The sequence below is a fragment of the Maniola jurtina genome, chromosome 17 (genome assembly GCF_905333055.1).
Source record: "Maniola jurtina chromosome 17, ilManJurt1.1, whole genome shotgun sequence".
In the NCBI taxonomy this organism is placed as follows: domain Eukaryota; kingdom Metazoa; phylum Arthropoda; class Insecta; order Lepidoptera; family Nymphalidae; genus Maniola; species Maniola jurtina.
The window spans coordinates 9,506,664-9,522,081 of NC_060045.1; the positions used below are offsets into that span (position 1 = coordinate 9,506,664).

General features: G+C 35.5%; 2 protein-coding genes across 4 annotated transcripts in view; both read right to left on the reverse strand.

The window, feature by feature from the left end:
• LOC123873888 (neuropeptide CCHamide-2 receptor-like) overlaps positions 1–15,418 on the reverse strand; it is an 80,669-nt gene that overhangs the window by 16,563 nt on the left and 48,688 nt on the right. The gene's annotated exons all lie outside the window — the stretch shown is intronic.
• On the reverse strand, positions 3,730–5,852 carry LOC123873890. Of its 2 annotated transcripts, none has more exons than XM_045918987.1 (2): positions 5,708–5,852; positions 3,730–4,648 (listed from the first exon to the last, which is right to left on the reverse strand). In XM_045918987.1, the coding sequence occupies exon 2, from the start codon at positions 4,630–4,632 to the stop codon at positions 3,736–3,738; it is 897 nt and encodes a 298-aa protein (XP_045774943.1). In that variant the 5' UTR covers positions 4,633–4,648; positions 5,708–5,852; the 3' UTR covers positions 3,730–3,735. The 2 variants fall into 2 exon arrangements, with proteins under 2 accessions (XP_045774943.1, XP_045774942.1); XM_045918986.1 differs by having other exon boundaries at positions 5,693–5,852.

The window sequence follows — 15,418 nt, forward strand, 5'->3', positions numbered from 1 at the left end:
CAAGCCACCTTTCAAACAAAAAAAACTAAATTAAAATCGGTCCATTCGTTTAGGCGCTACGAGGCCACAGACAGATACACAGATACACAGATACACAGATACACAGATACACAGATACACAGATACACAGATACACAGATACACACGTCAAACTTATAACACCCCTCTTTTTGGGTCGGGGGTTAAAAATAGTCGTAGTTAAAATAAAAACCGGCCAAGTACGAGTCGGACGCCTACACAAAGGGTTCAGTACCATAGTACAAGAAATAAAACTTTTTAATTTTTTTCATCCATACTATATACTATTATACTGTATACTATTAAACTATACTATACTATATACTAAAATATTATAAATGCGAAAGTGTGTCTGTCTGTCTGTCTGCTACCTTTTCACGGCCCAACAGTTTAACCGATTCTGACGAAATTTGGTACAAGGTCAGCTTATATCCCGTAGTAGGTACATAGGCTACTTTTATTCCGGATAATCAAAGAATTCCCACGGGATTCCTAAACACCCGTCCGCTTAACCGATTTGTATGAAATTTGGTACCAAGGTAGATTACGTCCCTGTTGACATAAGCAACTTTTTATCCCGGAAAATCCAACAGTTCCCACAGGATCTTTAAAAACCTAAATCCACGCGGACGAAGTCGCGGGCATCCTCTAGTTTTGAAATACTTTTTTGTAGTGGCAAGTTTGTTGTTAAAGCGGCGATAGAAGTAAACGCTCTGTGAAAGTTTCAACCCTCTATCTGTTACAGTTCACGAGATACAGCCCGCTGACAGACAGACGGATGAACGGATGAATGGATAGTATTATGATCACGTTGGCACCCTTCGGGTTCGGAACCCAACAACATGACTGCCCTGCCAATGAGCTAAAAATTAAAAAAAAAAACATTTACAGAAGGTGAAAGTATCTCTGACTGCCCGCCTTTTTTATGGATTCGTATGTAGTGCAATCTGAAGATTCATCAAAGCGTTTTGTGCAGGTTATAGAAAGGATTAATTAATTCAAGTCCAGCTAACATTTGTTTTTACGCCTCCTGTTAAGATTGGACTACCAGTTTTGCGAGGCACTCAAGCGCCCAGTAAATTTCATCGCTCAGCATTATTGAATCGACTAAAGCGACGGCCACACAGGCCGCGTATGCATCGCGTAAGCGTAGACGTAGCGCGTACCATTGCGCTGTAATGTATGGAACTCTATGAGACATGGCATACTGCTTGCGTGGCGTGAACGTTCGCGTAGACGTAATGCGTGCAGTTATGTCTAGGGATTTACACGCGTCACTACGCGCGTGTCACGTGTACGTGCTTGGTGTGAATCGGCTTTAATCCCAGGCAGCACAAAACTTTACATAGCAATTTTGCAGGCGTGCGAGTTTCAGCGCATACGAATTAATTTATTTATATGCATTCCAGGAATCCACTGCACACTGCATTTAAACCAGGATTATGTGCAGTTAATAACATGCGTTTCCGAAGGCGTTTACGTTTATGTTCCCTTTTGATTTTGCTTTTAGAGTTTACAGCCTTAATCGATGTTCGCAGCTAAATTTATCTAAGTACAAATCAATATGTTTACATTATCACCCGGATAAACTGGCAACATTTTCAAGGATAAACCTATTATTTCATAGTAAAAGGCGTAATAACCTCATATTACTTCATAAGATACACTACATATACTACATAAGACTTCGTCCGCGTGGATTTACGTTTTTCAAAATCCCGCTATAGAACTCTTTGATTTTCCGGGATAAAAAGTAGCCTGTGTGTTAATCCAGGGTATAATCTATCTCCATTCCAAATCTCATACAAATCCGTTCAGCTGTTTTTGCGTGATTGAGTAACAAACATCCAAACATCCACACTTTCACATTTATAATATTATTAGGATTAGGAATTATAAGATAATAATACTAGATGATGTCCACCACCTGAGTGGACAAATCTCGTATACTTCCAATAATATCAAGTTAAATAATTACTCGTCCCTTGAATTATAATATTTAATAGTAAATAAATTTAATATAATTTAATAAAGTGGATTGGCTGTGTGTATATTAATTAAACTATTAATAGCGGTCTCACCGTCACTCGCTCCACACAAACGTGGTTTGCTTCTCATTTAAATATTAAGTTATTAACAGGGCTCTCTCCGTCACTCGTTTCATACAATCGTAGTTCCAATTTCATTTGAATATTAAGCAACCTAAGTCCATGAAATTTTGCAGACATATTCTAGAATATAATATCCGTGTCTGTGGTGTTTTAGATTATTCTAAAAATATGTAGTTTTAAAATTACAGGGGCTCCAAGATTTGTATGAAAATTTTTAAGACCGCGTAACTTTGAAACCGAATATTTTAACAGAAATCTGGAAAACCACAGACATAGATATTAGTTTCTAGAATATGTCTGCAAAATTTCATGGACTTAGGTTGCTTAATATTCAAATGAAATTGGAACTGCGATTGTATGAAACGAGTGGAATCGAGTGACGTAGAGAGCCCTCTTAACCAATCAGCCCCCGATTTAGTGAGAAAAACGTATTCACGGTTATCGTTATCGTCAAAAAATTCGGCCCTTTAATTGGCTGTGAAAAAAGGCAAACAGCGAATGAACCAATCAAAGGGCAGAATTACTTGACGATAACGATACCTAACCGTGAATACGTTTATCTCATTAAATCGGGGGACAGATTTTTTAAAGAAGACGTGATAATTTTTTCACGTCATCTATAATTATGAATCTGATTGATCGACTGAACACATCTCCTCTTAAGGCTCTCCTCTACGCTTAGGTGGATACCGGGTCTTACGCTTAGTTGGAGGGGAAAGGGGAATATCAGTCAAGATTACATGATTATTTTTTATTTTTAAACTTCTTTTCCTTGAAGCAGTAAACCCCTCGTAAACATGTGAACAACAGTTTCCTTGTTTTCACTTTTACGGTGTAAAAGATAATTGAATTTTCATAAAAGCCCCGCTCCAGTTATTAGTTTTCATCGCCTCCGCGTTGGATGTAAACAGCGTTTTAATAAAGTTAATAGATCAGCAAAGCAGGTTATTATCCTTGCAAAAAATTGAGACTAGCTATGAATTTAATAACATGTTCAACTTAATCTACTTAAAAACTAACCTTTAAATATAAGAATAAAAATAAAAACGCTTAAAAATTTATATCAGACCATATAGGATTAGAGCTAAATCATATGGCTAGCATGTAGTATTGTATACCTGCCTAGGAACTATAGACGAAGACACATTTTCTAAAATAGTCCTATATTCAGATTACGTTATAGTACATAGATTTTTATCAACAATCTTTATAGTATTATAGAGGTTATAAATTGATAGCTAAAATAGAATTCGAGTGCAGTTTTAAACGTTACAAATAGCGAGCAAACGAGCAGGTTGGTCACTTGATATTAAGTGATTACCGCCGCCCATGAACATTAGCAGCACCAGAGGATCGTGTTTTATCTTATCTTTTGGAGAGCAACACATACGGCCCTTCACCTTAATTTATGTTTATTTACTTGCCGCCATTTTTATAAAATTCAGCAAGCCACAGGTCCATCCCACACTGCGCAAACCGGTACGAGGTCTCATCATAATTTCGTTAAAATCGGTTAAACAGATGGGCAGTGAAAAACTAGCAGACCAACAGACACAATTTCAGGTTTATAATATTACATTGATTGATTTATAATATATATAACTACCTATATTACATTTGAATTTGAATACGTCAGTCTAAAAGAAAGTGGAAATTTGTAATATCCACTATGACGTTCACAATGATCGGAAAGTTTTAAAATTTTCACCGTTGGTTGATCTAATTCATCAGACTCTTTGAAACCGGATGATTCATCCATCTCTATAGGACGTACAGTGGTTATAACATCATATATTCCCAAATCGGGCACTGATGCACATTTTGTTTTCAAATTCGCGAATGATTTTCTTTCATTTTTTTGATAAACAACATCATTACGTATTTCTAATTTTTTAAAGTTTTCCAAGTTGACTTTCCTGTCCTTGTTATTAATTATGGCATCACAGAGTGCCGCCATTTTGTCAGGGGGTATAATTGCTATTTGATCTGGAATTTCATTTTTAACTCTATCGCGGTCGGCGTAATCCATTTTTTGGTCAGATTCACTTTCAGTATTAGCTTGTGGTGTTTCCAAGTTTTCTAAGCTTACTTTTCGGTCCCTATTGTTAAGTATGGCATCACATATAGCCGCCATTTTGTCAGGGGGTATAATTGCTATTTGATCTGGGATTTTATTTTTAACTCTATCAGTGTAACTCTTGTTTCGGTCAGATTCATTTTCGGAATTAGCTTGGTGTGTGCATAGATTTCTTTCTGAATCACTTTCAACGCTGCATGCACGTAACTTTTCAAATTTATTTATAAACTGTCGTTTCGGTAAGTGAAATGAGCTTGTTTTAGGGTGATGTGCATCAGGAATAGAGACTTGTAAGCTATATGAATCCTTAGTTTTGTATCTCTTACATAGAAGAAGATACAGTAAAGATACCAAATTAAGAATCAATACTATGATTATTATTCCCATGATGTAGATGGTGTATACAGGCACGCAGTAGGAATTCATCTTTTTGTATTGACACCTGAAATAAATTTTTAACATAAGTTATATCTTATAATTATTGTGCGTGTAAATAGCTAACAAGTGTAAATTAAAAAAAAAAAAATTGTCTATTGACATAATATTATGAACCTAACGGTTATCTAACCTTCTTTTCTACAAGAAAACTAGAAAAGATCTGATAACTCTTAAACGGCTGAACCAATTTTTTTAGATTATAGCTAAGAACACTCTCGATCAAGCCACCTTTCAAACAAAAAAAAAACTAAATTAAAATCGGTTTTTTCGTTTAGGCGCTACGATGCCACAGACAGATACACAGATACACAGATACACAGACACACAGATACACACGTCAAACTTATAACACCCCTCTTTTTGGGTCGGGGGTTAAAAAGAAACGTCTTATAATATGTACCCTATCACTAATCATCTATCTAATCAATAATCAGAGCACGAGACCACATTAATTAAGATTATGTACAACACCAAGATTGTACAACATAATAATTAGTCACATTTTCCCATTCCATTCCATCAGCCGGTATGCGTCCACAGCTGGACATAGGCCTTTCCAAGAGCGAGACACCAAACACAGTCCTCCGCTTTCCTTACTACTCCACGCCACCTTCTTCAGGTCATCAGGCTGGAGGTCGTCCCACACTGCGCTTATTACTATTAGAAACATTATCTAACGCGTATTTGTGTTCCATTCTTATTTAGTCATGTGTATAAAGATCTTAAACAACACATTATAAATATTAAGTTATAAAGTAGTTTTTAACTAACAAGTGTAAATTAAAAATGTATAACATCCCCGACAAGTGAAGGTTACAGCAACTAGAAAAGAGTTGATAACTTTCAAACGGCTGAACCGATTCGAGATCGATCAAGCCACCTTTCAAACAAAAAAAAAATTAAATCGGTTCATTAGTTTAGGAGCTACGTTGCCACAGACAGATACACAGATACACATTTCAAACTTATAACACCCCTCTTTTTGGGTCGGGGGTTAAAAAGCTTACGAAAATGTAAACAAATAATTACATTTGAAATTAATACTTACAGAAGAAGTATCTACCCAAACAGCCAATGAATACCGTTTCGAAGAACCAAAATCAAACTTTTCACTTTTATTATTCATACATAATAAAAATATGTTAATTTATTTGCACAATGCACGAAAAATATCCAACTAAAATTCGATTATGTTCGTCTTCTGTACAATGCCAAATGACAATACATTCCATTGGATTATATTTTACGTCACTATGTTAATAACATGTGATAAAATGTTTATTATAATAACAGTTTTCCTTCCGTAATTGTTACACTGGATTGGAGGAACTGCAATTAATTATGACAATAGTTTAAGAGGGCTCTCTCCGTCGCTCGTTTCATACAAATTTAGTTCCAATTTCATTTGAATATTAAGCAACCAAAGTCCATGAAGTCTGTGGTTTTCCAGATTTCTGTTAAAATATTCGGTTTCAAAGTTACGCGGTCTTAAAAATTTACATACAAATCTTTGAGCCCCTGTAATTTTAAAACTACATATTTTTAGAAAAAATCTAAAGCACCACAGACACAGATATTAGTTTTAGAATATGTCTGCAAAATTTCATGGACTTTGGTTGCTTAATATTCAAATGAAATTGGAACTACGATTGTATGAAACGAGTGACGGAGAGAGCCCTGTTAATGCGGAAAAATAAAGTTAGAAATTACCTATCGTTAACGTAGAATAGGAACAGTTTCGACGAATTCACGATATACTATAATCCCTATCCATACAAGGAAACTGAAACTGAAAGGAAAACTGCTGAAGATATGATATTACCTAAGTGTAGTCAGTCCTTTTACAATGTTAATGCAGATTTTCACAAATATTTTAAATATAAAAATTATAAAACAAAAATATCATCCAAATCACTGTAACGAGGCAGGGTGCCCAGAATGCTGGCTGCGTTACCTCGTTGAATGGCCAGACTAATATGCTGACCAAGGTAACTGCCAGATTTCCGGTCACCCGTGGACTCCACAAGACGAGATGACAGGTCCTTAAAAAAGGATCTGGCATCCTCGCCCCACGAAGTTGGTCCTTTTTATTTCTAATAGGCAAATGAGTCCACATTCTACTGCCCTGCCACATGTTATTACTATTACAGAGTTCCAAACCATCCTCCATCTTCCATCATCAAAGACACTCAATAATACTACAAGTGTAAAAAAAATTTATAACACCTCCGACAAGTGCAGGTTACAGTAACTAGAAAAGAGCTGAGAACTTTCAAACGGCTGAACCGATTTTCTTGGATTATAGCTAAGAGCACTCTCGATCAAGCCACCTTCAAACAAAAAAAAAACTAAATTAAAATCGGTTCATTCGTTTTGGAGCTACGATGCCACAGACAGATACACACGTCAAACTTATAACACTCCTCTTTTTGGGTCGGGGGTTACTAAGTAATCGCCTGTTGTCATCCAAAACCACACATATCTTCTAAATTTCAACTCAAACACACATTTAAATAGATTAGAAAACATATAATAATTACAACAGCGCGTATGTGTGTGTGTATGTATGTGCGTTACCTTTTCCCTTTTTATATTTAGGTATAACATTATCAGTTTTAGGTGGCTAAATAAGAGCACCAACAGCTCTGAATGTTAATATCCCCAAATGAGTTGGACTTTGAAATGGTAATTTTGTCCTAATAACCTAATGTATAAATTAGTTTTCGCTTTAAAACAGTCATATATAAACTGTACCTCATCCGTACTAATCAAAATGAGGTAATTTACCAACTTGTGTCCAGCTACAAAGTGACATACAGTAGACATACTTGGTTATATCATAACAGGAATCATAATGTTATAATCATGATATTATTACATATTATAATGTTATTACGGACACGCACCTCTTATTACCCGATTACGGCAAAGGACTATGGTTATAGCTGTCCATGTATGTATGAATGTATGAATGTATGTATGTATGTATGTATGTATGTATGTATGTATGTATGTATGTATGTATGTATGTGGGTTTGTATTTATGTGTGTTCCAGCGTAGCGCCTGACCTACTGAGCCGATTTTGATGAATCAGGTGTCGATCGATTTGTTATTATGGTCCGGGTAACACAGGCTCAGTGAGAAAACCGACCTGACGGATCCAAAAAAGTGGAGGTCTTCAAAAATTTTTTTTTTTCTATTATCAATTCGAGTGGGATATCAAATGAAAGAGAAAAAAAATCTGAGTACAATGTTAAAATACACCGAGCGACAGAAAAACTATTTTTAAACCCCGACCCAAAAAGCGAAAAAGGTATAATCGGAGAAAATCGGTTCAGCCGTTTGAAAATTATCAGCTCTTTTCTAGTTTTCTTATAGAGATTTTTGTGTTGGGGGTTTTTAATTTTGAGTTATATACTATGTGTATCGTATCGCTATCTAGGCAGTTCGCGGGTAGTAGTCGGGTTTTAGTGCTGTTTAATTTTATCTTGTGTTGCAGAGTTATGGGCGTTGCCGCTCTCTTGTGCTCCGTCGTCAACGGTGGGATGGAACTTCGTTAGACGTTAGGAGTCCGACATAACCCATTGCGCTGACGGAGGGTTTTCCTTATTAAAAATAATAATTGCTATTTCAACTCATTGGCTATGTCTTAACTGACACTGTACTACTATACAGAACCCATTTCAAAGACATTAAGCAATTATAAACTTCACTGACTTGGTAACTCGATCGCTTACTGCTGGCAGTTTGAGAAATTATTATTAATTAACAAAAAACAGCCTTGTCCGAGTTTTGAACAGATTTAGCTGAAAATTTTAAAGTTGTCTGCTATGGCGTCCAACTTTTATGAAGAATATACCTTTTTTTTTAGTACGGAATGGTGTTGGAAATTGGGCTTTTAGGGTTGAAATAAATCATTTTTTTAAAAACGTCAAAGCTTCCCTGTCTGTAGTCCGGGAAAAAGGGGTTGGACTTTGACCTCGTTTGGACTAAGCCCTTTTGGACCTTGTTTGGATCAAACCCTTTTTCTGACTGACTAGCTGTCATAGCTACAACGTGACGAACGCAATCACCTCTGATTGGCCGCCAGTACTACAGGATTGGCTGAAATGTATCTTGTTCCAGCAAAATATCATCATCCATCATCATCATCATCATCCATCAGCCTGTAAGCGTCCACTGCTGGACATAGGCCTTTCCAAGAGCGCGCCACCAAACACGGTCCTCCGCCTTCCTCATCCACCCGCTATAATTCCATCCATCCAAAATATCATAAATTCAGCAAATCTCAACTATGTATTTAGATTGTAGCAATAACTGATGCAGTTTTTACGCGTGGGGCGTGAGATCGCAGTCAACGACTAAATTGTAATAATTAAAAAAAGTAGTCTGTGTGTGTGTTTACAATAACCTTTTTGTACAATTTTATCTTTTTTAATCCTTTTTAATGTTTTCTGACACAAAAATTGCTCCAAGTTTTAATAATCATCATAAACAATTTATAGCATTTGGCTCCTATTACGGTATGGTTACGGTATATTTTAACAGGGCTCTCTCCGTCACTTACTCCATACAATCGTAGTCCCAATTTCATTTGAATATTAAGCAACCAAAGTCCATGAAATTTTGCAGACATAATATTCTAGAAACTAATATTTGTGCCTGTGGTGTTTTAGATTTTTTCTAAAAATATGTAGTTTTAAAATTACAGGGGCTCAAAGATTTGTATGTGAATTTTTAAGATCGCGTAACTTTGAAACCGAATATTTTAACGGAAAACTGGAAAGCCACAGGCATAGATATTAGTTCCCGGAACGTTTCTACAAAATTCCATTGAGTATGATTGGTTAGTATTCCAATGAGAGACGAAATACGTTTGTAAGAGCGAGTGACGGAGAGACCCCTCTTAAAACAAATGTTAATTAAAAGTGCTTATCTTGCCTTTTAAGTTATAACAATGATTATTCTGGCCTCATAAAATCTTATTCGTCTTAATGATGAAACTTAAAGGCAATCGCACATCGTCACAAGATCCGCTTGAGGCGTAAAATCCGCAAGAACACATACTATTATCCGCCTTAAAAATGTGAGTGTTGTATCATCGAGCGCGGTATACAAATCTAGCCAGTAATGGCTATTCAAAGGTGTATTTGCTAGTTAATCGACTTCGGGACACCAAAGCTTAAATACTATTTTGCTGCTAGACTGGCTGACTGGCAGGTTGGCTGAATGTTTGACTAACTGACAGGTTGATTAACTGACTTTTTTTTAATGGGATACGCCAGAAGACTCACTCTAACGTTCCTTTAATCAGCTTCACCTATTTGACCTTCGCTCTATTCAGCCTTGTAAGCTCAATTTATTCCGGACCTCCATTGCGAGCTTATGACTTCTTTACTAAAATAGTCTATGGATAGAACTGGCAAGACTGAACCACAATAAATGTTAATGAACGCCATTACCATAAATAGCTGTATTCACAAGTGTAAATTAAAAATTTATAACACCCCTGACAGGTGAAGGTGACAGTAACTAGAAAAGAGCTGAAAACTTTCAAACGGCTGAACCGATTTTCTTGGATTATAGCTAAGAACACTCTCAATCAAACCACCTTTCAAACAAAAAAACGAAATTAAAATCGGTTCATTAGTTTAGGAGCTACGATACCACAGACAGATACACAGGTACAGAGATACACAGATACATACGTCAAACTTATAACATCCCTCTTTTTGGGTCGGGGGTTAACAAAAGTACCACTAGTATACTAGATACAAGTTATTTCTTTATTCAATGTACCTAATGTAAATCAACTCTCTGTAATTGAGTCACACGCATTTTAGTATTGAAAAACTTTATTCCCTTTGCGGCTTTATTGGCCTTTGCGCTACAAGAGGTCCTTCTGGTGATATCCGAACACCTTAAATTTCCGCTTCAAACTTTTAACATCAAGGGTAGAGACGGACATTAGTTTTTCAACGGTTGCATTCGGTAGATAAACTTTAACAACCGTACATAATGTTCTTAATTTTTTTTTGTTTAGTAAAGAATATTAGCCATGTTAAATGACTAATATTCCCCTTTCCTCTCCAACTAAGCGTCAGGCTTGTGCTAGGAGTAGGTACGACAATAGTGCAACGGGCGGGGTTTGACGCGTCGACCTTTCGGTTTTCAGTCCACTCCTTTACCGGTTGAGCTATTGAGGCTCTGAAAATTACTTACTACTTTCCTGCTTTACTAAATATGATGATATTTTTACAAATCAATTTTAGTTAGTCATATTCACTCATAGACCCATAATACTCATCCACCACATTGAATTTGGGTTAATCCAATAATAAATGTAGTTATTGTTTAATTATTTCGAATTATTGTTATTTTTTTTTGAAGTTATAATATAAATTGTATTTGAATGTTGTAACTGAATTGTAAATCGCACATATACTATGACTAAATTATAAATATTACGTAGGTATAGGTATCTACCTACTAAGTAAATATCTAAATACTTTTACTTGTAATAATAAATTACTGTCAAAAATTGGAATTGTACTAACTCTGTACCAAACTTATTAAAATTGGTTAAACTCTTGGGCCGTGAAAAGCTAGCAGACAGACAGACAACTTTCGCATTTATAATATTAATAAAGTATTTTAGTATGTATGAAATAGATGAATCTAAACACATAGGTACATCGATAAGTCAAAGACCTTTTAAGGTCCATCTAATTCAGTTATTTAACTGCGCACATGAAAAATTTATGATAATCCGTAGACACTGTAAACTGTAAAGTAATATAATTTTAATTTCAGCCATCAATACTGTATTGAGACTTTTTAAGCGCGAGCGCGTATTGGAGTAATGGAGGCATTTTCCAATTTTATTATACCTATAAAATATTAATATCAAATTCGAATAAGCCGATTCAAAAGTCAAATGGAAATAAATGTGTACTTGTTATATTTAAAACTAGCGACCCGCCCCGGCTTCGCATGGTTAGTTTATTACAATTTTCCCATCTCTAATTTATTTCAAAATAAATTATAGTCATTGAGGGATAAGTAGCTTTCTACTGGTGAAAGCATTTTCAAAATTGGGTTAGCAGTTCCAGAGATTACTTCCTACAAACAAACTTACAAACTTTACCTTTTTAGGGTTCCGTTCCTCAAAAGGAAAAACGGAACCCTTATAGAATCACTTTGTTGTGATTGATTGACAGAGAGCTGTCTGTCTGTCTGTCTGTCAAGAAACCTAAAGGGTACTTCCCGTTGACCTAGAATCATGAAATTTGGTAGGTAGGTAGGTCTTATAGCAGGAATAAATCTGAAAACTGAGAATTTGTGGTTACATCATTAAAAAAAAATGTTTTTCAATTTTCAAAATAAGATAACTATACCAAGTGGGGTATCATATGAAAGGGCTTTACCTGTACATCCTAAAACAGATTTTTATTTATTTTTATGTATAATAGTTTTAGATTTACCGTGCAAAATGTAGAGCTAGCACTATACACGGCCCATCCACCTAACCAATACGGATGGAAATAGAGATAGCTTGAATACTGGAAACTGACATAGGCTACTTTTTACACAACAAAACAAAAAAGAGTGCAATAATATATTTTTAGGGTTTATGTAAGTATGTGACTTTCTTTATTCCACCATAACCTCTAATTCGCCGAACAGATTTGGATGTACGGGGTATTGTTTGAATCCTTGCATTATCCCGAATAACACTGGCTAAATTAAAAAAAAAAAAACAACATGGCTGCTGTATGGCGCCAGGTGGTGAAGGTGAAATTGCTTGCGGTGGCGTACGGTGCGGTTGTAGAAACAGGAAGGTGGAATGAGGTCAAACAACTCTTCAGAGCTCTCTCCAAAGTTATACACTCCACTTTGGTACAAGTGGACGATGTCGCGGGTTAGTTCAAGTATAAATTCATTGTCAGTCTGAAATAACAGACATTATCAGATCATAAACAAAAATAAGAGCATCTATTTACGCTACTATTTGAAGAATTACGCAATTACGCATTCCGCCAACGGCATTCCACTGTTTTTATTTTCAATTAGGGCTGTCAGAGTAATATCAAGGAATAGACGATGCTTGTGAGTTCGCCCGTATGGAATTACGTTTTTTTAACTATCCCGCGGGAATTCTTTATTTTTTCCAAATTAAAAAGTAGTCTATATCACTTCCAGGTCCAACCATATCCTTGCAAAAATGACGTCGATTAGTTGCTCCGTCGCGGCGTAATGAAATAAATATCTATATCAAACAAGTGTAAATTAAAAATTTATGACCCCCGATAAGTGAAGGTTACAGTAATACTTAGAAAAGAGCTGATAATTTCCAAACGGCTGAACCGATTTTCTTGGATTATAGCTACGAACACTCTCGATCAAGCCACCTTTCAAACAAAAAAAAACTAAATTAAAATCGGTTCATTAGTTTAGGAACTACGATGCCACAGACAGATACACACGCCAAACTTATAACACCCCTCTTTTTGGGTCGAGGGTTAAAAATGAACTGAAATATTATTTTAGAAAGTGCCATCCCTATTAGTACGTAAAATTTCATTCACACATAAAAATGTTTAAGAAATGGATATATGGCGAAGACATCTTCGCCATATGCGATAATTTGCTTTAATACACTATTATAATATTTTACTTTTATGCGATAGATGTTGCTGGTTTGGTAAAATGACTAACTGTAAATTTTAATAATAAAATATGACTGCATAATTTTTTGATGAATCCATTAGTCGGATTTCAATTATTTCATGCAAATAAAATGTTTATTTCAATTAAGAGGTAGGTACTTTATTGTTGCAGCAAAATACTGTTGTAATGAATACAGCATGATTGTTTAATGCATTAAAGCTTTTATCTTTTTAGGGTTCCCTACCTCAAAAGGAAAATCACTTTATTGTCTGTCTGTCTGTCTGTCCGTCCGTCCGTCCGTTCAGTCCGTCCGTCTGTCCGTCCATTGTGTCTCTCAAGAAAACCTATAGGATACTTCCCGTTGACCTAGAATAATGAAATTTGGCAGGAATAAATCCGAAAGCCGTGAATTTTTGGTTACATAATTTAAAAAAATTGAACTGTGTATATAATAGTTTTTGATTTATCGTGCAAAAGGTCTAAAAAAACTTCGAGTACGGAACCCTCGGTGCGCGAGTCTGACTCTCACTTGGCCGGTTTTTTTCACTACAGTTTTACCAGGTTTTTACAATGTAAAAGGTGTGTTTACAGTTTAAAATTTATATTACGCAGCGGCCATGAAATATTATAGACATAAATTACAGCATTATACAACTATTGATTATATTATACAATACAAAATACAATGCATTCTTGGCGGTGAGGGGATAAGGCGAGGCAGTGATGATCCGTTTCCGGGTTGACACCTACTGGTATATGTGCGGCTATTTTTTTTTATTCACTATAAGCAAGCGCTTGACCACAATCACACCTGATGGAAAGTGGTGATGTGACGGTGCCTAGAACCTTTACCCATGTCAAATGTACAGATATTTATTTACCTTCGAAATAGCGATGTATTGTCCCCGTTTTGCACACACTCACTTGAATCATTGAATAGATGTGAATAAATATGATGCTATGATAAAATAAAATATTCAGCTAGTGTCAATAGAATATATTTTATTTTATTCATAACTTTTCAAATAAAATCATTCTGTATTTTTATTTACACGTTTTGTAAACAGATTTTCACTTTTCAACGACTAAAATTTGAAGTAGCAACAAGTGTAAATTAAAAATTTATAACACCTCCGACACGTGAAGGTTACAGTAACTAGAAAAGAGCTGATAACTTTCAAACGACTGAACCGATTTTCTTGGATTATAGCTAAGAACACTCTCGATCAAACCACCTTTCAAACAAAAAAACGAAATTAAAATCGGTTCATTAGTTTAGAAGCTACGATGCCACAGACAGATACAGATACACAGACACAGACGTCAAACTTATAACAAGCTTCTTTTTGGGTCGGGGGTTAAAAATCTTTGGTTATGATTTCTGACCGATTCAATGCAGGTTTAGAGATCCTTTTCTACATATACGCGGCCTATACGACCTTGTTACCGCGAACTGACCATGAAGTCAAGAGTGAAAAACCTCCAGAAGGTCTAAAGCGCCTGGAAAATCGCATCACTTACGCTTTCCCCGAGAAGTTTTCTGCAATTTCTAAATAATCTTTCCGCAATTTGTATATCTTTTGGTAAACTAAGGAACCAAAGACCAAGTATCTTGTTTTAAATTATTACTTATCTGATATCCACCTTTGGTTCTAGATAGGTAAACACTTTTTTTTAGGGTTCCGTACCTCAAAGGGAAAAATGGAACCTTTATGGGATTACTTAGTTGTCTGTCTGTCTGCCTGTCCGTCTGTCCATCTGTCGTGTCTGTCAAGAAAACTTTGACACGAACTTAAAATGAAAGGCAAAAAGTCTTATAGCACAAAAGGAAAAAATGGAAAATCGTTAATTTATGGTTAGGTACATCAAAAAAAAATTAAAATGTGTTCATGAACAAGTAATTAATATTTTCAATTTTCAAAGTAAGGTAACTATACCATGTGGGGTATCATATGAAAGAACTTTACTTGTACATTCTAAAAAAAAAAATTATTTATTTTTATGCATTTAGTTTTCGATTTATCGTGCAAAATGTCGGAAAACATACCCGAGTACGGAACCCTCGGTGCGCGAATCTGACTCGCACTTGGCCATTTTTTTTTC